The sequence below is a fragment of the Oncorhynchus keta genome, chromosome 33 (assembly GCF_023373465.1).
Source record: "Oncorhynchus keta strain PuntledgeMale-10-30-2019 chromosome 33, Oket_V2, whole genome shotgun sequence".
NCBI classification, from domain to species: Eukaryota; Metazoa; Chordata; class Actinopteri; order Salmoniformes; family Salmonidae; genus Oncorhynchus; species Oncorhynchus keta.
The window spans coordinates 23,786,284-23,807,889 of record NC_068453.1 but is presented as its reverse complement, the minus strand read 5'-3'; the positions used below and the strand labels follow the sequence as shown (position 1 = coordinate 23,807,889).

The following is a 21,606-nucleotide window of genomic DNA, read 5'->3' as shown; positions in this document are numbered from 1 at the left end:
TGCTGCTTTTGATACCATCGATCACCACATTCTTTTGGAGAGATTGGAAACCCAAATTGGTCTACACGGACAAGTTCTGGCCTGGTTTAGATCTTATCTGTCGGAAAGATATCAGTTTGTCTCTGTGAATGGTTTGTCCTCTGACAAATCAACTGTACATTTCGGTGTTCCTCAAGGTTCTGTTTTAGGACCACTATTTTTTTCACTATATATTTTACCTCTTGGGGATGTTATTCGAAAACATAATGTAAACTTTCACTGCTATGCGGATGACACACAGCTGTACATTTCAATGAAACATGGTGAAGCCCCAAAATTGCCCTCGCTAGAAGCATGTGTTTCAGACATAAGGAAGTGGATGGCTGCAAACTTTCTACTATTAAACTCGGACAAAACAGAGATGCTTGTTCTAGGTCCCAAGAAACAAAGAGATCTTCTGTTGAATCTGACAATTAATCTTAATGGTTGTACAGTCGTCTCAAATAAAACTGTGAAGGACCTCGGCGTTACTCTGGACCCTGATCTCTCTTTTGAAGAACATATCAAGACCATTTCGAGGACAGCTTTTTTCCATCTACGTAACATTGCAAAAATCAGAAACTTTCTGTCCAAAAATGATGCAGAAAAATTAATCCATGCTTTTGTCACTTCTAGGTTAGACTACTGCAATGCTCTATTTTCCGGCTACCCGGATAAAGCACTAAATAAACTTCAGTTAGTGCTAAATACGGCTGCTAGAATCCTGACTAGAACCAAAAAATTTGATCATATTACTCCAGTGCTAGCCTCTCTACACTGGCTTCCTGTCAAAGCAAGGGCTGATTTCAAGGTTTTACTGCTAACCTACAAAGCATTACATGGGCTTGCTCCTACCTACCTCTCTGATTTGGTCCTGCCGTACATACCTACACGTACGCTACGGTCACAAGACGCAGGCCTCCTAATTGTCCCTAGAATTTCTAAGCAAACAGCTGGAGGCAGGGCTTTCTCCTATAGAGCTCCATTTTTATGGAACGGTCTGCCTACCCATGTCAGAGACGCAAACTCGGTCTCAACCTTTAAGTCTTTACTGAAGACTCATCTCTTCAGTGGGTCATATGATTGAGTGTAGTCTGGCCCAGGAGTGGGAAGGTGAACGGAAAGGCTCTGGAGCAACGAACCGCCCTTGCTGTCTCTGCCTGGCCGGTTCCCCTCTTTCCACTGGGATTCTCTGCCTCTAACCCTGTTACGGGGGCTGAGTCACTGGCTTGCTGGGGCTCTCTCGTGCCGTCCCTGGGGGGGTGCGTCACCTGGGTGGGTTGATTCACTGTTGTGGTCGGCCTGGCTGGGTTGCCCCCCTTGGGTTGTACCGTGGCGGAGATCTTTGTGGGCTATACTCGGCCTTGTCTCAGGATGGTAAGTTGGTGGTTGAAGATATCCCTCTAGTGGTGTGGGGGATGTGCTTTGGCAAAGTGGGTGGGGTTATATCCTTCCTGTTTGGCCCTGTCCGGGGTGTCCTCGGATGGGGCCACAGTGTCTCCTGACCCCTCCTGTCTCAGCCTCCAGTATTTATGCTGCAGTAGTTTATGTGTCGGGGGCTAGGGTCAGTTTGTTATATCTGGAGTACTTCTCCTGTCCTATTCGGTGTCCTGTGTGAATCTAAGTGTGCGTTCTCTAATTCTCTCCTTCTCTCTTTCTTTCTCTCTCTCGGAGGACCTGAGCCCTAGGACCATGTCCCAGGACTACCTGACATGAGGACTCCTTGCTGTCCCCAGTCCACCTGGCCATGCTCCTGCTCCAGTTTCAACTGACCTGAGCCCTAGGACCGTGCCCCAGGACTACCTGACATGAAGGCTCCTTGCTGTCCCCAGTCCACCTGACTGTGCTGCTGCTCCAGTTTCAACTGTTCTGCCTTATTATTATTCGACCATGCTGGTCATTTATGAACATTTGAACATCTTGGTCATGTTCTGTTATAATCTCTACCCGGCACAGCCAGAAGAGGACTGGCCACCCCACATAGCCCGGTTCCTCTCTAGGTTTCTTCCTAGGTTTTGGCCTTTCTAGGGAGTTTTTCCTAGCCACCGTGCTTTTACACCTGCATTGTTTGCTGTTTGGGGTTTTAGGCTGGGTTTCTGTACAGCACTTTGAGATATCAGCTGATGTACGAAGGGCTATATAAATAAATTTGATTTGATTTGGTGTGCGTACAGCCGTGCAGCCATGCATTCCTGTGCGTATGTGTGTGGGTGTGTGTTTCCGTATGCGTGTGTGTCTGATATTGCGCAGTGCTCTGACGCACCTGACCTGATCTGGTACAGATTTGTCAATGGTTGTAGTGGGCGGATATCCCACGCCTGCTACTTTATGAATTTCTGTGTTGCCTAGCAACCGTGTGGACCCTTTGCCTTCCCTCTCTCCCTCTCCCCCCATCTCTCTCCCTCTCCCCCTCCCCCCCATCTCTCTCCATCGTTCTCTCTGCAGGGGCTCCACAGTGAAAAAGTTCATACTTTGTTTCCATCTAAGAAGTCGTACTTTCAGCTGAAGGAACCCCGCACCGCTTTACCAAACACACACACCTAAAGTGGTCCTTGGTTGTCATGGCATCTGCGTTCACATGGAGAGGACAGAGGATCCACGTCTGTGTGAGAAGAGAGATGGAACCCCCTCCACTCAAACACACATATGCAAGACATGCGACAGAGAAGGACACGTTTTTCCACCTTCTCAATGCCCATATATAGGAACTGGGGCAATGAAAGACGTTTGATGATGTCTTGGGGTTGCTTCTGTGGTTACAACTAAATGCTCTCTCTCCCTCTCTCTCTCTCTCTGACTCCCTCACTCGCTCTATTTATCACACACACACACACACACACACACACACACACACACACACACACACACACACACACACACTGCAGCCTTTTACAGTAACCATCTGCAGCACACATCAGAGTACAGTCCGTCTCTCTGACTGACAGCTTGAGTGACAGCTGAGACCTCGCTACCACGGCGATCGATACAGCGCTTAACACACTTCTGTCAGACAGTGAGAGAGAAATGTGGAGAAAGAGATGTGGGCTGATGTAGGGAAGGAGAGAGAGATGTGGGGTGATGTAGGGAAGCAGAGAGAGAGACAGAGAGATGGGTGGTGGGGTAGGGAAGGAGAGAGAGATATGGGGGTGATGTAGGGAAGGAGAGAGAGAGACAGAGAGATGGGGGGTGATGTAGGGAGTGGGGAGAGAGAGAGATGTGGGGTGATGTAGGGAAGGAGAGAGAGAGAGATGTGGGGTGAGGTATGGAAGGAGAGAGAGAGAGATGTGGGGTGAAGTAGGGAAGGAGAGAGAGAGACAGAGAGATGGGGGTGAGGTCGGGAAGGAGAGAGAGAGACAGAGAGATGTGGGGTGAGGTAGGGAAGGAGAGAGAGAGACAGAGAGATGGGGGGTGAAGTAGGGAAGGAGAGAGAGAGACAGAGGAGACAGAGAGATGGGGGTGGGGTAGGGAAGGAGAGAGAGACAGAGAGATGGGGGGTGAGGCCAAAGGGAAAGAAAGTTGTGGAGAAAAAGCGAAGAGGTGAAACCGAGTGGAAAGCGAGAGAGACATTTCACCACTTAAAAAGAGGAAGAGAACAGAGCCCAGTGGGACTGCCATCACTCTGACAATCTGACAGACCGGACGGATGAGAGGAGGAAGGAGAGAATAACAGATGGAGAGAAGGAGGAGAGAAAAAGGGAGGGAGACTGAGGAGGTGTGGAGTAAGTCTGCTTTGGTGGTGGACATTGGCGCTGAAAAAGCGTCCTTACTTACAATTTAACCTCTGAAATTAAACAATACAGATGGATATTTTGTGAAGATTGTGCTGAGTAGTTGATTGGTTGAACAAACACATTGAAAGTTCCAGGACTAGTTGAAGCATCCTGTTATAAGTAATATGATTCCCTTGTTGAGAGACAAACCAATCAGGAGGGAGCTGATTGCCTTGGGGACAGGGAGAGGAGGTGTGGGGAGAATTTTGGGCTAGTTGAAACCAAAATGAGGCTAGTTGAGAACAAAATGTATACACATACACAAAATCCCAAAAGTGGACCCTACTAATCGGCCAGGGACTCCATCCCAGGCCCATAATCCCCCACCACAAAGAGGCCCAGGTGTTGATAGATAGTTAACTCTAGCCAGGCTGTGGGCCAAACACAGGAGGGAAGAGGGGGGACAGAGGGTGGAGACAGGAGGGGGAGAGGGGGAAGACAGAGGAGGGAGACATGACGGGGGAGACAGAGGGGGAGAGAGGGAAGGGAAAGAGGGGGAGACAGGGAGACAGGATGGGGAGAGAGGGAGGACGGATGGGGTGAAAGGTCGGGGTGAGAGGGGGAGACAGGAGGGGGAGAGGGAGGGGGAAAAGGAGGAGACAGAGGGGAAAGAGCTGGGAGAATGGATACTGATGCTCTTCCCAGTTGTGGAGACAACAAGAGAAAGAGAAAAATTAAGGGAGAGCGAAAGAGAGAAACTGAACGAAGAGAGAAAAAGATATTCAGAAAGATAGTGAGAAAGATACAGTTGAAGTCGGAAGTTTACATACACTTAGGCTGGAGTCATTAAAACTTGTTTTTCAACCATTCCACAAATGTCTTGTTAACAAACTATAGTTTTGGCAAGTCGGTTAGGACATATACTTTGTGCATAACACAAGTAATTTTTGATTACAGACAGATTATTTCACTTATAATTCACTGTATCACAATTCCAGTGGGTCAGAAGTTTACATACAGTAAGTTGACTGTGCCTTTAAACAGCTTGGAAAATTCTGGAAAATTATGTCATGGCTTTAGAAGCTTCTGATAGGCTAATTGACATCATTTGAGTCAATTTTGAGGTGTACCTGTGGATGTATTTCCAGGCCTACCTTCAAACTCAGTGCCTCTTTGCTTGACATCATGGGAAAATCAAAAGAAATCAGCCAATACCTCATAAAAAAACACCCACAAGTCTGGTTCATCCTTGGGAGCAATTTCCAAATGCCTGAAGGTACCACGTTCATCTGTACAAACAATAGTACGCAAGTATAAACACCATGGGACCACGCAGCTGTCATTCCACTCAGGAAGGCTGTCTCCTAGAGATGAACGTACTTTGGTGCAAAAGTGCAAATCAATCCCAGAACAACAGCAAAGAACCTTGTGAAGATGTTGGAGGAAACAGGTACAAAAGTATCTATATCCACAGTAAAACTAGTCCTATATCGACATAATCTGAAAGGCCGCTCAGCAAGGAAGAAGCCACTGCTCCAAAACCACCATAAAAAGCTAGACTACGGTTTCCAACTGCACATGGGGACAAAGATCGTACTTTTTGGGGAAATGTCCTCTGATCTGGTGAAACAAAAATAGAACTGTTTGGCCATAATGACCATAGTTATGTTTGGAGGAAAAAGGGAGAGGTTTGCAAGCCATTTGTGGGCAGAACTGAAAAAGCGAGTGTGAGCAAGGAGGCCTACAAACCTGACTCAGTTACACCAGCTCTGTCAGGAGGAATGGGCCAAAATTCACCCAACTTATTGTGGGGGGCTTGTGGAAGGTTCCTGAAACATTTGACCCGAGTTAAACAATTTAAAGGCAATCAAATACTTTGCTACCAAATACTAATTGAGTGTATGTCAACTTCCGACCCACTGAAAATGTGATGAAATAAATAAAAGCTGAAATAAATCATTCTCCCTACTCTACTTATTCTGACATTTCACATTCTTAAAATAAAGTTGTGATCCTAACTGACCTAAGACTGGGAATTTGTAGTAGGATTAAATGTCAGGAGTTGTGAAAAACTGAGTTTAAATGTATTTGGCTAAGGTGTATGTAAAGTTCCGACTTCAACTGTAGATAGTGAGAAAGATAGACAGTGAGAAAGATAGACAGTGAGAAAGATAGACAGTGAGAAAGATAGATAGTGAAAGAGAGCAAGTGGTCGAGAGAGATACTATGTGGTGCTCACGGCAACACAACGACAAACACACACCAAGCACAAAACGGAAGACGACATCCTCTGATCTCTATTAGTCATGGAAATACATAAACATATTGCTACATGGCCAAGCAGAGCTGCATTCTGCTGGGTGATGTATATTAACTGAGAGTTTCAGAGGCAACAAGCCATGCAAACTGGGAAACAGGCCATTAGAGTGACTTATGTTTGAGACAGGGCAATTATAGCATAGTATACTGGCACTCCATTACAATGGTTATCAGTTATATTAATGACAGGAGGAAGAGGCTATGTAGGAATACAAGTTAAAGGGGGAGGTGCGTGTGTGCGTGTGTGTGCGTACCTGTGACACGCTGGAGAAGCCCAGGTTGTGACAACCGTTGCAGGGTGTGAGGGCCTCCCAGAACCCAGCAGGGCCACAGCTCTTCTCCCCCTCCTCTTCCTCCTGGGCTGGGGGAAGTGGGGGAGTGGGCCGCTGCAGAGAGATTCAATACACACGGATCATATAAAGCATGCACGCACGCACACACATTGAAAATGATTCATGCAAATTGTTGACAAGCACCTGTTAAGAAACTAACCGTGGGAACCGTTAAAGCCCCCTGGATTGATGACGAACTGAAACATTTCATGTTTCAAAGAAATTATGTAAAAGAGGTGGCAAACAAGTCAGGCTGCTCAGCTGATTGGTCGACATACTGTCAATTGAGACTTGTTGTGACTAAACTTAAACAGAAGAAAGTATTACCAAACAAAGATAAATGACATAAAATGGAAAAACGTTTTTATCCATCAATAATGATAAGCCTCCAGGTATAGACAACCTTGATGGTAAACTATTGAATGTTAGCAGACTATATCACCACCTCTATTGGCTAGATCTTTAACCAAAGCCTAAAGGAATGTGTGTGTACACAGGTGTGGAAGGAAGATAAAGTAATTCCACTGCCTAAAAAAAGTAAAGCACCCTTTGCTGGCGCTAACAGCCGCCCAATCAGTTTGCTGAATGTTTTTAGTAAACTGATGGAGATAATTGTGTTTGATCAAATACAACACTATTTTTCAGAGAGCAAGTTAACTACTGACATTCAGCATGCATATAGAGAAGGACATTCAACTTGTACTGCACTGACTCAGATGACTGATGATTGGTTAAAATAAATGAATAATAAGATGATAGTTGGAGCTGTATTGTTCGATTTCAGTGCAGCCTTTGATGTTATTGATCATACATTATTATTGAAAACAACGCACTTGGTATGGCTTTACATCACCTGCCAACACATGGTTGGAGAGTTATTTATCCAATAGAATCCAATAGAGTGTTCTTCAATGGAATCTTCTTTAACATCAGATATCTAAAATGAGGTATCCCTCAGGGCAGTTGCCTTGGGCCGCTACTCTTCTCTATTTTAACAAATTATTTGCCATTGGTCTTACACAAAACTAGAATGCCTACATATGCGGATGATTTCACCCTCTACAGCACTCAAAGCCAGTGAGCTCATTGAAATTCTAAATAAGGAAACAGTCAGTATCAAAACTGCAGCTGGCTCATAAACAAAGCAGAACGCTTAACTGCACATACAGAACTAACATCAACAACATGCATGCCAGTCTTTACTGGTTGAGGGTTGACACTGCTTCTCCTAGTTTTAATGAGAAATATTACTGTGACAAAAATACCAGTTTGTCTGCATAATCAAATAACATTCAGCTCAGACACTCATTCACACGCCACAAGACATACCACCAGGGGTCTCTTCACAGTCCCCAAGTCCAAAACAAATTCACGACAACGCAGTTGTATACAGACACACACACACACACACACACACACACACACACACACACACACACACACACACACACACACACACACACACACACACACACACACACACACACATAATTTTTGTTGTATTGTTTGTATATAATTGTATTTACAATGTGTGTGACTTTCCTTGTCTATCAGTGTTTTGTTACTTTGTAATGTTCAGTGTTTTTTGTGGACCCCTGGAAGAGCAGCAACTGCTTCTGCAAAAGCTACCGGGGATCCTGACAAACAAATAATACACACACACGTGCACGCTAACACACACAATATGCCCTTTTCACAGGGTCTGTATTGCCAAGAGTCCTTCCAGGTCTGCTCAGTTGAATGATGATACACTCATTTGTTGGAATAATATTAGCATGTGCTATCTAATGAATATTTCTTGCTCTCTGTTGAACGGTAGACGTGATTTGTCAGAGCTAGGCCCGTTGGAAGCCTAGGGGTAGATTAGTGGGACTCCCTGACTTTCTCACACCACAAAGTATTATGTTTAGTGGGGAAAAAGCTGGTTTGTTGTGTGCTACTATTAAGGTAGTGTGGGCTTGACTGTGTTGTCAATTGTCAATGGCCATCTTACAATCACACGTAAAAATCACGGAATTGTCATGGAAGAGACATTCAAGTTATAGACACAACAGTACAGACATCCCTTATGGTACATAAACGATAGGCCACCAAGGCCATATCGGTACGGGCCACCAAGGCCATGTCGGTACGGGCCACCAAGGCCATGTCGGTACGGGCCACCAAGGCCATGTCGGTACGGGCAATCATGAAAAAAAACTCACACTCAACGTCATCAAAACTAAGGAGATGATTGTGGACTTCAGGAAACAGCAGAGGGAACACCCCCCTATCCACATCGACGGAACAGTAGTGGAGAGGGTAGCAAGTTTTAAGTTCCTCGGCATACACATCACAGACAAACTGAATTGGTCCACCCACACAGACAGCATCGTGAAGAAGGCGCAGCAGCGCCTCTTCAACCTCAGGAGGCTGAAGAAATTCGGCTTGTCACCAAAAGCACTCACAAACTTCTACAGATGCACAATCGAGAGCATCCTGGCGGGCTGTATCACCGCCTGGTACGGCAACTGCTCCGCCCACAACCGTAAGGCTCTCCAGAGGGTAGTGAGGTCTGCACAACGCATCACCGGGGGCAAACTACCTGCCCTCCAGGACACCTACACCACCCGATGTTCCAGGAAGGCCATAAAGATCATCAAGGACAACAACTGCCTGTTCACCCCGCTATCATCCAGAAGGCGAGGTCAGTACAGGTGCATCAAAGCTGGGACCGAGAGACTGAAAAACAGCTTCTATCTCAAGGCCATCAGACTGTTAAACAGCCACCACTAACATTGAGTGGCTGCTGCCAACACACTGACTCAACTCCAGCCACTTTAATAATGGGAATTGATGTAAAATCTATCACTAGCCACTTTAAACAATGCTACCTAATATAATGTTTACATACCCTACATTATTCATCTCATATGTATACTTATATACTGTACTCTATATCATCTACTGCATCTTTATGTAATACATGTATCACTAGCCACTTTAACTATGCCACTTTGTTTACATACTCATCTCATATGTATATACTGTACTCGATACCATCTACTGTATCTTGCCTATGCCGCTCTGTACCATCACTCATTCATATATCCTTATGTACATATTCTTTATCCCCTTACACTTGTGTGTATAAGACAGTAGTTTTGGAATTGTTAGTTAGATTACTTGTTGGTTATTACTGCATTGTCGGAACTAGAAGCACAAGCATTTCGCTACACTCGCATTAACATCTGCTAACCATGTGTATGTGACAAATAAAATGTGATTTGATTTGATTTGACCAAGGCCATATCGGTACGGGCCACCACATTGACACCTGATATGTCATTCGTTGATGTCACATCATTATTAAACAAACATGACGAGCACCTATTTGTGACCTGGTTGTTGACTTGTTCTATTCAGTAACCAGCGTGTGGATTCGTTGCCAAGAGGCTTCGTTACTAGCCAGCGAGGCCCTTCCGTAGTGTACAGCAGACGTAGTGAGGAGGGCAGTGGGCTACACGCATAGACATCCAACACTTTGTCTATGGTTATACCTCAGCTCTGGAACCAGGAAGTTGATGAGTGTGTCCTACAGCAGATATGGGAGGTGACCATGTTTTTATTCATCAGTCTGTCTGATGGACAGATGCTGCATCGCTCTCTGACATTTACAGTGTGCCATGCTAATGGAGGTGCATGCATACAAATGATTCCATAGGCCTGTATGGGGGCAGGGGACATATTCACACATCCAGATCCATAGACAGCCATACAAATAAGTATGAGACACACACATACAGACACTGACCAAGAAGACACAAAATCTAATACATACTGTTCGTAACCCTCTCCATTACATGTGCTCTGTGTGTGTGTGTGTGTGTGTGTGTGTGTGTGTGTGTGTGTGTGTGTGTGTGTGTGTGTGTGTGTGTGTGTGTGTGTGTGTGTGTGTGTGTGTGTGTGTGTGTGTGTGTGTGTGTGTGTGTGTGTGTGTGTGTGTGTGTGTGTGTGTGTTTGCGCCTACATCGTCACCTCAGTGTGTAACTGATTGAGACGTGTTTGTGCTTCTATTAAACCAAGGCAAGGCCTGCCCATAGGCTGCTGCTCCATCCCACCACACACACAGCGGCAGTGGTTTGATTCAGACCAGATCGATTCCTGTTAGTGTGCCGCGCCAAGCGCAACAGGTATCAATCTCCCGGGAAACGAGAGAAACGAGATGAAAGCCCTTCTACCAATCAGCTCTCAGGTGTGAAGCTAGGCTGACCAAGGCCTTGTTCTAGTGCTAAAACACGCAGCCTTCCTTCCTACCTTACTGCCTTCCTTCCTACCTTACTGCCTTCCTTCCTACCTTACTGCCTTCCTTCCTACCTTACTGCCTTCCTTCCTACCTTACAGCCTTCCTTCCTACCTTACTGCCTTCCTTCCTACCTTACTGCCTTCCTTCCTACCTTACAGCCTTCCTTCCTACCTTACTGCCTTCCTTCCTACCTTACTGCCTTCCTTCCTACCTTACTGCCTTCCTTTAAGTGAATTCCAGCAAAATCACTGATTTGATGTAAAGCAAGGATTCCATTACATCGCTGTCACCGATCCAGTCATGTCAGATCAGTGGTTACTTTACAGAAGGAAGGAGGATGTTCTGTACTGAACAGAAATGTACATTCTGAAAGTATTCCAACACCTTCCCCTTGTACACATTTTGTTAGGTTACAGCCTTATTCTAAAATGGATTGAATTCATTTTTTCCCTCATCAATCTACACACAATACCCCATAATGACAAAGCGAAAACAGTTTATTTTATTTTAACAAATGTATTAGAAATTTAAAACAGGAATACCTTATTTACATAAGTATTCAGACCCTTTGCTATAAAACTTTAAATTGAGCTCAGGTGCATCCTGTTTCCATTGTTCATCCTTGAGATGTTTCTACAACTTGGAGTCCACCTGTGGTAAATCTTATTGATTGGACATGATTTGGAAAGGCACACACCTGTCTATATAAGGTCCCACAGTTGACAGTGCATGCAGCAAAAACCAAGCCATGAGGTGGAAGGAATTGTCATAAGAGCTTGTGTTGGGCACAGATCTGGGGAAGGGTACAAAAAATGTCTGCTGCATTGAAGGTCACCAAGAACACAGTGGCCTCAATCATTCTTAGATTGAAGAAGTTTGGAACCACCAAGGCTCTTCCTAGCGCTGGCTGCCAGGCCAAACTGAGCAATCACGGGAAAAGGGCCTTGGTCTGGGAGGTGACCAAGAACACAATGGTCACTCTGACAGAGCTCCAGTGTTCCTCTGTGGAGATGGTGGAATATTCCAGAAGGATAACCATTTCTGCAGCGCTCCACCTATCAGGCCTTTATGGTTGAGTGGCCCAGCCAGAGCCCAGACTTGAACCTGATCAAACATCTCTGGAGAGACCCCCCCATCCAACCTGACAGAGCTTAAGTTGATCTGCAGAGAAGGGAGAAACTCCCCAAATACATGATCTGAAATAAGCGATCCCAGAAATGTTCCATAAGAACGAAAAACGTATTTCTCTAATATTTTGTTCACATCCTTGTTCGTGAGAATTTCTAATTTGACAAGACAATCCACCACCTGACAGGTGTGGGATATCAAGAAGATGATTAAACAGCATGATCACTACACAGGTGCACCTTGTGCTGGGGACAATAAAAGGCCACTCTAAAATGTGCAGTTTTGTCACACAACATATTGCCACAGATGTCTCAAGTTTTGAGGGAGTGTACAATTGGCATGCTGACTGAAGGGATGTCCACCAGAGCAGTTGCCAGAGAATGTAATATTAATTTCTCTACCATAAGCCGCCTCCAATGTAATTATAGAGAATTTGGCAGTACATCCAACAGGCCTCACAACCGCAGACCATGTGTAACCACACCAACCCAGGACCTCCACATCCAGCTTCTTCACCTGCGGGATAATCTGAGACCAGCCACCCGGACAGCTGATGAATCTGTGGGTTTGCATAACTGAAGAATTTCTGCACAAACTGTCAGAAACCGGATGCTCATTTGCATGCTCGCTGCAGTTCAGCGTCGTAACAGACTTCAGTGGGAAAATGCTCATCTTCGATGGCCACTGGCACGCTGGGACGCTGGACAAGTGTGCTCTTCACAACTTAATCCTGGTTTCAACTGTACCGGTCAGATGGCAGACAGCGCGTATGACGTTGTGTGGGCGAGCAGTTTGCTGATGTCAACGTTGTGAACAGAGTGCCGCATGGTGGCAGTGAGGTTATGGTATGCACAGGCATAAGCTATGGACAACGAACACGTGTATTTATTGATGGCAATTTGAAAGCACATACAGTGCCTTGCGAAAGTATTCGGCCCCCTTGAACTTTGCGACCTTTTGCCACATTTCAGGCTTCAAACATAAAGAAGAATCAACAACAAGTGGGACACAATCATGAAGTGGAACGACATTTATTGGATATTTCAAACTTGTTTAACAAATCAAAAACTGAAAAATTGGGCGTGCAAAATTATTCAGCCCCTTTACTTTCAGTGCAGCAAACTCTCTCCAGAAGTTCAGTGAGGATCTCTGAATGATCCAATGTTGACCTAAATGACTAATGATGATAAATACAATCCACCTGTGTGTAATCAAGTCTCCGTATAAATGCACCTGCACTGTGATAGTCTCAGAGGTCCGTTAAAAGCGCAGAGAGCATCATGAAGAACAAGGAACACACCAGGCAGGTCCGGGATACTGTTGTGAAGAAGTTTAAAGCCGGATTTGGATACAAAAAGATTTCCCAAGCTTTAAACATCCCAAGGAACACTGTGCAAGCGATAATATTGAAATGGAAGGAGTATCAGACCACTGCAAATCTACCAAGACCTGGCCGTCCCTCTAAACTTTCAGCTCATACAAGGAGAAGACTGATCAGAGATGCAGCCAAGAGGCCCATGATCACTCTGGATGAACTGCAGAGATCTACAGCTGAGGTGGGAGACTCTGTCCATAGGACAACAATCAGTCGTATATTGCACAAATCTGGCCTTTATGGAAGAGTGGCAAGAAGAAAGCCATTTCTTAAAGATATCCATAAAAAGTGTTGTTTAAAGTTTGCCACAAGCCACCTGGGAGACACACCAAACATGTGGAAGAAGGTGCTCTGGTCAGATGAAACCAAAATTGAACTTTTTGGCAACAATGCAAAACGTTATGTTTGGCGTAAAAGCAACACCCTGAACACACCATCCCCACTGTCAAACATGGTGGTGGCAGCATCATGGTTTGGGCCTGCTTTTCTTCAGCAGGCACAGGGAAGATGGTTAAATTTGATGGGAAGATGGATGGAGCCAAATACAGGACCATTCTGGAAGAAAACCTGATGGAGTCTGCAAAAGACCTGAGACTGGGACGGAGATTCGTCTTCCAACAAGACAATGATCCAAAACATAAAGCAACATCTACAATGGAATGGTTCAAAAATAAACATATCCAGGTGTTAGAATGGCCAAGTCAAAGTCCAGACCTGAATCCAATCGAGAATCTGTGGAAAGAACTGAAAACTGCTGTTCACAAATGCTCTCCATCCAACCTCACTGAGCTCGAGCTGTTTTGCAAAGAGGAATTGGAAAAAACTTCAGTCTCTCGATGTGCAAAACTGATAGAGACATACCCCAAGCGACTTACAGCTGTAATCGCAGCAAAAGGTGGCGCTACAAAGTATTAACTCAAGGGGGCTGAATAATTTTGCACACCCAATTTTTCAGTTTTTGATTTGTTAAAACAGTTTGAAATATCCAATAAATGTCGTTCCACTTCATGATTGTGTCCCACTTGTTGTTGATTCTTCACAAAAAATACAGTTTTATATCTTTATGTTTGAAGCCTGAAATGTGGCAAAAGGTCACAAAGTTCAAGGGGGCCGAATACTTTCGCAAGGCACTGTAGATACTGTGATGAGTTCCTGAGGACCGTTGTCGTGCCATTCATCCTTCACCTCAAGTTTCAGCATGTTGATCTGTACACAATTCCTGGAAGCTGAAAATGTCCCAGTTCATTCATGGCCTGCATACCCAGACAGGTCACCCATTGAGCACGTATGAGATGCTCTGGATCGACGTGTACGACAGTGTGTTCGAGTCCCCGCCAATATCCAGCAACTTCGCACAGCATTTGATGTGGAGTGGGACAACATTCCACAGCCCACAATCATCATCCTGATCAACTCTATTCGCAGCGTGAGGCAGCGTGAGGCAAATGGTGGTCACACCAGGTGCTGACTGGTTTTCTGATCTCTGCCCCTACTTTATGTTTAAGGTATCTGTGACTAATAGATGTTTCTGTTTTCCCAGTCATGTGAAATCAAAAGATTAGGCCCTAAAATTTATTTATTTCAATTGACTGATTTCCTTACATGAACGGTAACCCAGTAAAATCTTTGAAATTGTTGAATGTTGCGTTTGTTTTTGCTCAGTAAACATGTCTGCCTTACAGCGTGTCTGAGGCTGCCCTCTCCTGGTGACTAAATGCTACTACAGTAATTGACCCCAGAGTGATGCAGAAGAACATGGTTTTCCAATCCAAGAATAACAATACGACGGTACGATACCACAGACCCAAAACTGTGATAATGGTCCTCACCCTCCAAATCCTCCTTGATTACCCCTGGTCCCATCCACCCTCCCTGATCCAAAATGGTGCTCACCCTCCACATCCCCCTTGATTACCCCTGGTCCCATCCACCCTCCCTGATCCAAAATGGTGCTCACCCTCCACATCCCCCTTGATTACCCCTGGTCCCATCCACCCTCCCTGATCCAAAATGGTGCTCACCCTCCACATTTTCTTGATTACCCCTGGTCCCATCCACCCTCCCTGATCCAAAATGGTGCTCACCCTCCACATCCCCCTTGATTACCCCTGGTCCTATCCACCCTCCCTGATCCAAAATGGTGATCGCCCCACATCCCCCTTGATTACCCCTGGTCCCATCCACCCTCCCTGATCCAAAATGGTGATCGCCCCACATCCCCCTTGATTAACCCTGGTCCCATCCACCCTCCCTGATCCAAAATGGTGCTCACCCTCCACATCCCCCTTGATTACCCCTGGTCCCATCCACCCTCCCTGATCCAAAATGGTGCTCACCCTCCACATTTTCCTTGATTACCCCTGGTCCCATCCACCCTCCCTGATCCAAAATGGTGCTCACCCTCCACATCCCCCTTGATTAACCCTGGTCCCATCCACCCTCCCTGATCCAAAATGGTCCCATCCACCCTCCACATCCCCCTTGATTAACCCTGGTCCCATCCACCCTCCCTGATCCAAAATGGTCCCATCCACCCTCCACATCCCCCTTGATTACCTCTGGTCCCATCCACCCTCCCTGATCCAAAATGGTCCCATCCACCCTCCCTGATCCAAAATGGTCCCATCCACTCTTCCTGATCCAAAATGCGCTCACCCTCCACATCCCCCTTGATTAACCCTGGTCCCATCCACCCTCCCTGATCCAAAATGGTCCCATCCACCCTCCCTGATCCAAAATGGTCCCATCCACCCTCCACATCCCCCTTGATTACCCCTGGTCCCATCCACCCTCCCTGATCCAAAATGGTCCCATCCACCCTCCCTGATTCAAAATGGTCCCATCCACCCTCCCTGATTCAAAATGGTCCCATCCACCCTCCCTGATTCAAAATGGTCCCATCCACCCTCCCTGATTCAAAATGGTCCCATCCACCCTCCCTGATCCAAAATGGTCCCATCCACCCTCCCTGATCCAAAATGGTCCCATCCACCCTCCCTGATCCAAAATGGTGCTCACCCTCCACATCCCCCTTGATTAACCCTGGTCCCATCCACCCTCCCTGATCCAAAATGGTCCCATCCACCCTCCACATCCCCCTTGATTACCCCTGGTCCCATTCACCCTCCCTGATCCAAAATGGTCCCATCCACCCTCCCTGATCCAAAATGGTGCTCACCTTTCTGACTCTGCTCAGGGTGCCGTTACTGCGTCGCTCCTCGTCTGATAGGTGACCGCTGCCAAAGCTCTCCATGGAATGAGAGTGGGATGAGATGGTCTGGCAGAGCTCCTAAGTAGAGGAGAGTGGAGTCGGGTACTAATTTAATTACTTGGTTTTATCACCACAAGCATCAGCAATGATTCCACAGACAACACAAGGATCTATAAGACAAAGATGAAGAGAACAACAACATAACACACCTCAAAGGAGTAGTCTCTGTCCCGACACATCTTCATCTCATTCAGCAGCTTGGAGAGCTCCCCTGTCACAGCATCATCTGGGGAGGAGTAGAGGGAGCGAAGGAGAGATGAGTGAGAGAGATTACAAGGGGAGAGAGAGGGGATATATGGGGAGAGAGAGAGAGGAGATATGAGGAGAGAGAGGGGGAGAGAGAGAGGGGAGATGGGAGAGAGAAAGAGAGCGGGGGAGAGAGAGGGGGAGATGGGAGGGAGGGGAGAGAGAGAGAGAGAGAGAGAGAGAGAGAGAGAGAGAGGGGGGAGATATGTGGAGAGAGGGGAGATATGGGTGGAGAGAGAGGGGGAGGAGAGAGATTATAAGGGGAGATATGTGGAGAAAGTGAGGAGATGAGAGAGAGAGGAGAGATAGATGGGAGATATGGGGAGAGAGAGGTGAGATATGGGGAGAGAGGAGATGGGAGAGATACGGGGAGAGAGGTGAGATATGGGTAGAGAGGAGATGGGAGAGATACGGGGAGAGAGAGGAGATGGGAGAGATACGGGGAGATATGGGGAGAGAGAGGTGAGATATGGGTAGTGAGGAGATGGGAGAGATACGGGGAGAGAGAGGAGATGGGAGAGATACGGGGAGATATGGGGAGAGAGAGGTGAGACATGGGTAGAGAGGAGATGGGAGAGATACGGGGAGAGAGAGGTGAGATATGGGTAGAGAGGAGATGGGAGAGATACGGGGAGAGAGAGGAGATGGGAGAGATATGGGGAGATATGGGGAGAGAGAGGTGAGATATGGGTAGAGAGGAGATGGGAGAGATACGGGGAGAGAGAGGTGAGATATGGGTAGAGAGGAGATGGGAGAGATACGGGGAGAGAGAGGAGATGGGAGAGATACGGGGAGATATGGGGAGAGAGAGGTGAGATATGGGTAGAGAGGAGATGGGAGAGATACGGGGAGAGAGAGGAGATGGGAGAGATACGGGGAGATATGGGGAGAGAGAGGTGAGATATGGGTAGAGAGGAGATGGGAGAGATACGGGGAGAGAGAGGAGATGGGAGAGATACGGGGAGATATGGGGAGAGAGAGGTGAGATATGGGTAGAGAGGATATGGGGAGATATGGGGAGAAGAGGAGAGGGGAGAGATACGGGGAGATATGGGGAGAGAGAGGTGAGATATGGGTAGAGAGGATATGGGGAGATATGGGGAGAAGAGGAGATGGGAGAGATACGGGGAGAAGAGGAGATGGGAGAGATACGGGGAGAGAGGATATGGGGAGATACGGGAGAAGAGGAGATGGGAGAGATACGGGGAGAGATAGGAGATGGGAGAGAGGAGATGGGAGAGATACGGGAGAAGAGGAGATGGGAGAGATACGGGGAGAAGAGGAGATGGGAGAGATACGGGGGGAGAGAGGAGATGGGAGAGAGGAGATGGGAGAGAGAGGTGAGATATGGGTAGAGAGGAGATGGGAGAGATACGGGGAGAAGAGGAGATGGGAGAGATATGGGTAGAGAGGAGATGGGAGAGATACGGGGAGAAGAGGAGATGGGAGAGATACGGGGAGAAGAGGAGATGGGAGAGAGGAGATGGGAGAGATACGGGGAGAAGAGGAGATGGGAGAGATATGGGTAGAGAGGAGATGGGAGAGATACGGGGAGAGAGAGGAGATGGGAGAGATATGGGGAGAGAGAGGAGATGGGAGAGATACGGGGAGAAGAGGAGATGGGAGAAGAGGAGATGGGAGAAGAGGAGATGGGAGAGATACGGGGAGAGAGAGGAGATGGGAGAGATACGGGGAGAAGAGGAGATGGGAGAGATACGGGGAGAAGAGGAGATGGGAGAGATACGGGGAGAGAGAGGAGATGGGAGAGATACGGGAGAGAGAGGAGATGGGAGAGAGGAGATGGGAGAGAGGAGATGGTAGAGATACGGGGAGAAGAGGAGATGGGAGAGATACGGGGAGAAGAGGAGATGGGAGAGATACGGGGAGAGAGAGGAGATGGGAGAGAGGAGATGGGAGAGAGGAGATGGGAGAGAGAGGTGAGATATGGGTAGAGAGGAGATGGGAGAGATACGGGGAGAAGAGGAAATGGGAGAGATATGGGTAGAGAGGAGATGGGAGAGATACGGGGAGAAGAGGAGATGGGAGAGATATGGGGAGAAGAGGAGATGGGAGAGATACGGGAGAAGAGGAGATGGGAGAGATACGGGGAGAAGAGGAGATGGGAGAGATACGGGGAGAGAGGAGATGGGAGAGATACGGGGAGAAGAGGAGATGGGAGAGATACGGGGAGAGAGGAGATGGGAGAGAGATGGGGAGAGAGGAGATGGGAGAGATACGGGGAGAAGAGGAGATGGGAGAGATACGGGGAGAGAGGAGATGGGAGAGATACGGGGAGAAGAGGAGATGGGAGAGATACGGGGAGAGAGGAGATGGGAGAGATACGGGGAGAGAGGAGATGGGAGAGATACGGGGAGAGAGGAGATGGGAGAGATACGGGGAGAAGAGGAGATGGGAGAGATACGGGGAGAAGAGGAGATGGGAGAGATACGGGGAGAGAGAGGAGATGGGAGAGATATGGGAAGAGAGAGGAGATGGGAGAGAGGAGATGGTAGAGATACGGGGAGAAGAGGAGATGGGAGAAGAGGAGATGGGAGAGATACGGGGAGAGAGAGGAGATGGGAGAGATACGGGGAGAAGAGGAGATGGGAGAGATACGGGGAGAGAGGAGATGGGAGAGATACGGGGAGAAGAGGAGATGGGAGAGATACGGGGAGAGAGAGGAGATGGGAGAGATACGGGGGGAGAGAGGAGATGGGAGAGAGGAGATGGTAGAGATACGGGGAGAAGAGGAGATGGGAGAGATACGGGGAGAAGAGGAGATGGGAGAGATACGGGGAGAGAGAGGAGATGGGAGAGAGGAGATGGGAGAGAGGAGATGGGAGAGAGAGGTGAGATATGGGTAGAGAGGAGATGGGAGAGATACGGGGAGAAGAGGAAATGGGAGAGATATGGGTAGAGAGGAGATGGGAGAGATACGGGGAGAAGAGGAGATGGGAGAGATACGGGGAGAGAGGAGATGGGAGAGATACGGGGAGAAGAGGAGATGGGAGAGATACGGGGAGAAGAGGAGATGGGAGAGATACGGGAGAAGAGGAGATGGGAGAGATACGGGAGAAGAGGAGATGGGAGAGATACGGGGAGAAGAGGAGATGGGAGAGATACGGGGGAGAGAGGAGATGGGAGAGAGGAGATGGGAGAGATACGGGAGAAGAGGAGATGGGAGAGATACGGGGAGAAGAGGAGATGGGAGAGATACGGGGAGAAGAGGAGATGGGAGAGATACGGGGAGAAGAGGAGATGGGAGAGATACGGGGAGAGAGGAGATGGGAGAGATATGGGTAGAGAGGAGATGGGAGAGATACGGGGAGAAGAGGAGATGGGAGAGATACGGGGAGAGAGGAGATGGGAGAGATACGGGGAGAGAGGAGATGGGAGAGATACGGGGAGAGAGGAGATGGGAGAGATACGGGGAGAGAGGAGATGGGAGAGATACAGGGAGAGAGGAGATGGGAGAGAGACGGGGAGAAGAGGAGATGGGAGAGATACGGGGAGAAGAGGAGATGGGAGAGATACGGGAGAAGAGGAGATGGGAGAGATACGGGGGAGAGAGGAGAGATACGGGGAGAGAGGAGATGGGAGAGATACGGGGAGAAGAGGAGATGGGAGAGATACGGGAGAAGAGGAGATGGGAGAGATACAGGGAGAGAGGAGATGGGAGAGATACGGGAGAGAGGAGATGGGAGAGATACGGGAGAGAGGAGATGGGAGAGATACGGGGAGAGAGGAGATGGGAGAGATACGGGGAGAAGAGGAGATGGGAGAGATACGCGGAGAGAGGAGATGGGAGAGATACGGGGAGATATGGGGAGAGATGGAGAGGAGATTGTGGATCGTCAAAGGAAAGGGGCAACAAAAGTTAATTGTGACATGTAAGGCTGTTAAAGAATGGAGAGGTGAGAAAGAGAGCTGAAGTCAAAAGAGAAGAAGCCTCTTTCTCCATCACTCTCTCTCTTTCAATCTACTTTTCTCTGTGGCCTCTTTTGGAATCAATATCTAGCTTCTGCCACTGTGACACACACACACAGATCTTGGAGTGACCTTCTCACCGATGGTATTTCCTTCAGTGAAAACAGCTAGAGACAGAGTACTACAGTACATAATGATGATGGATCAAACTGGGTTTGTTTCTGCTGACCAAATGAACAAAAGAGAGCAGACCTGGCCAAATACACATGTCAACACCTTAATATGTTCCTCTCTGTGTGACGGCGTTCTAATCCAGGAAGTAGTTCCTCCGGTCTGCCCTCGTTCACTGGCCTTCACAGACTCGATAGAGCTGAAAGCACCACCCTCTCTCCTCCTTTCTCCACAACACCCTCTCTCCCTCCCTCTCTCCTCCTGTCTCCACAATACCCTCTCTCCTCCTTAACACCCTCTCTCCCTCCCTCTCTCCTCCTTTCTCCACAACACCCTCTCTCCCTCCCTCTCTCCTCCTTTCTCCACAACACCCTCTCTCCCTCCATCTCTCCTCCTTTCTCCACAACACCCTCTCTCCTCCTTTCTCCACAACACCCTCTCTCCCTCCCTCTCTCCTCCTTTCTCCACAACACCCTCTCTCCTCCTTTCTCCACAACACCCTCTCTCCCTCCCTCTCTCCTCCTTTCTCCACAACACCCTCTCTCCTCCTTTCTCCACAACACCCTCCCTCCCTCCCTCTCTCCTCCTTTCTCCACAACACCCTCTCTCCTCCTTTCTCCACAACACCCTCTCTCCCTCCCTCTCTCCTCCTTTCTCCACAACACCCTCTCTCCTCAACACCCTCTCTCCCTCCCTCTCTCCTCCTTTCTCCACAACACCCTCTCTCCTCCTTTCTCCACAACACCCTCTCTCCCTCCCTCTCTGCTCCTTTCTCCACAACACCCTCTCCCTCCCTCTCTAATCCTTTCTCCAGAACACCCTCC

The 21,606-nt window shown here is 47.8% G+C and overlaps 1 protein-coding gene across 1 annotated transcript in view; it reads right to left on the bottom strand.

The window, feature by feature from the left end:
* Positions 1–21,606, bottom strand: part of LOC118370769 (ankyrin repeat and sterile alpha motif domain-containing protein 1B-like) — a 495,760-nt gene that overhangs the window by 288,638 nt on the left and 185,516 nt on the right. Inside the window, 3 exon segments of the mRNA XM_052492534.1 lie at positions 6,302–6,433; positions 16,346–16,456; positions 16,588–16,664. Of these exon segments, the coding sequence (XP_052348494.1) occupies positions 6,302–6,433; positions 16,346–16,456; positions 16,588–16,664 (320 nt within the window).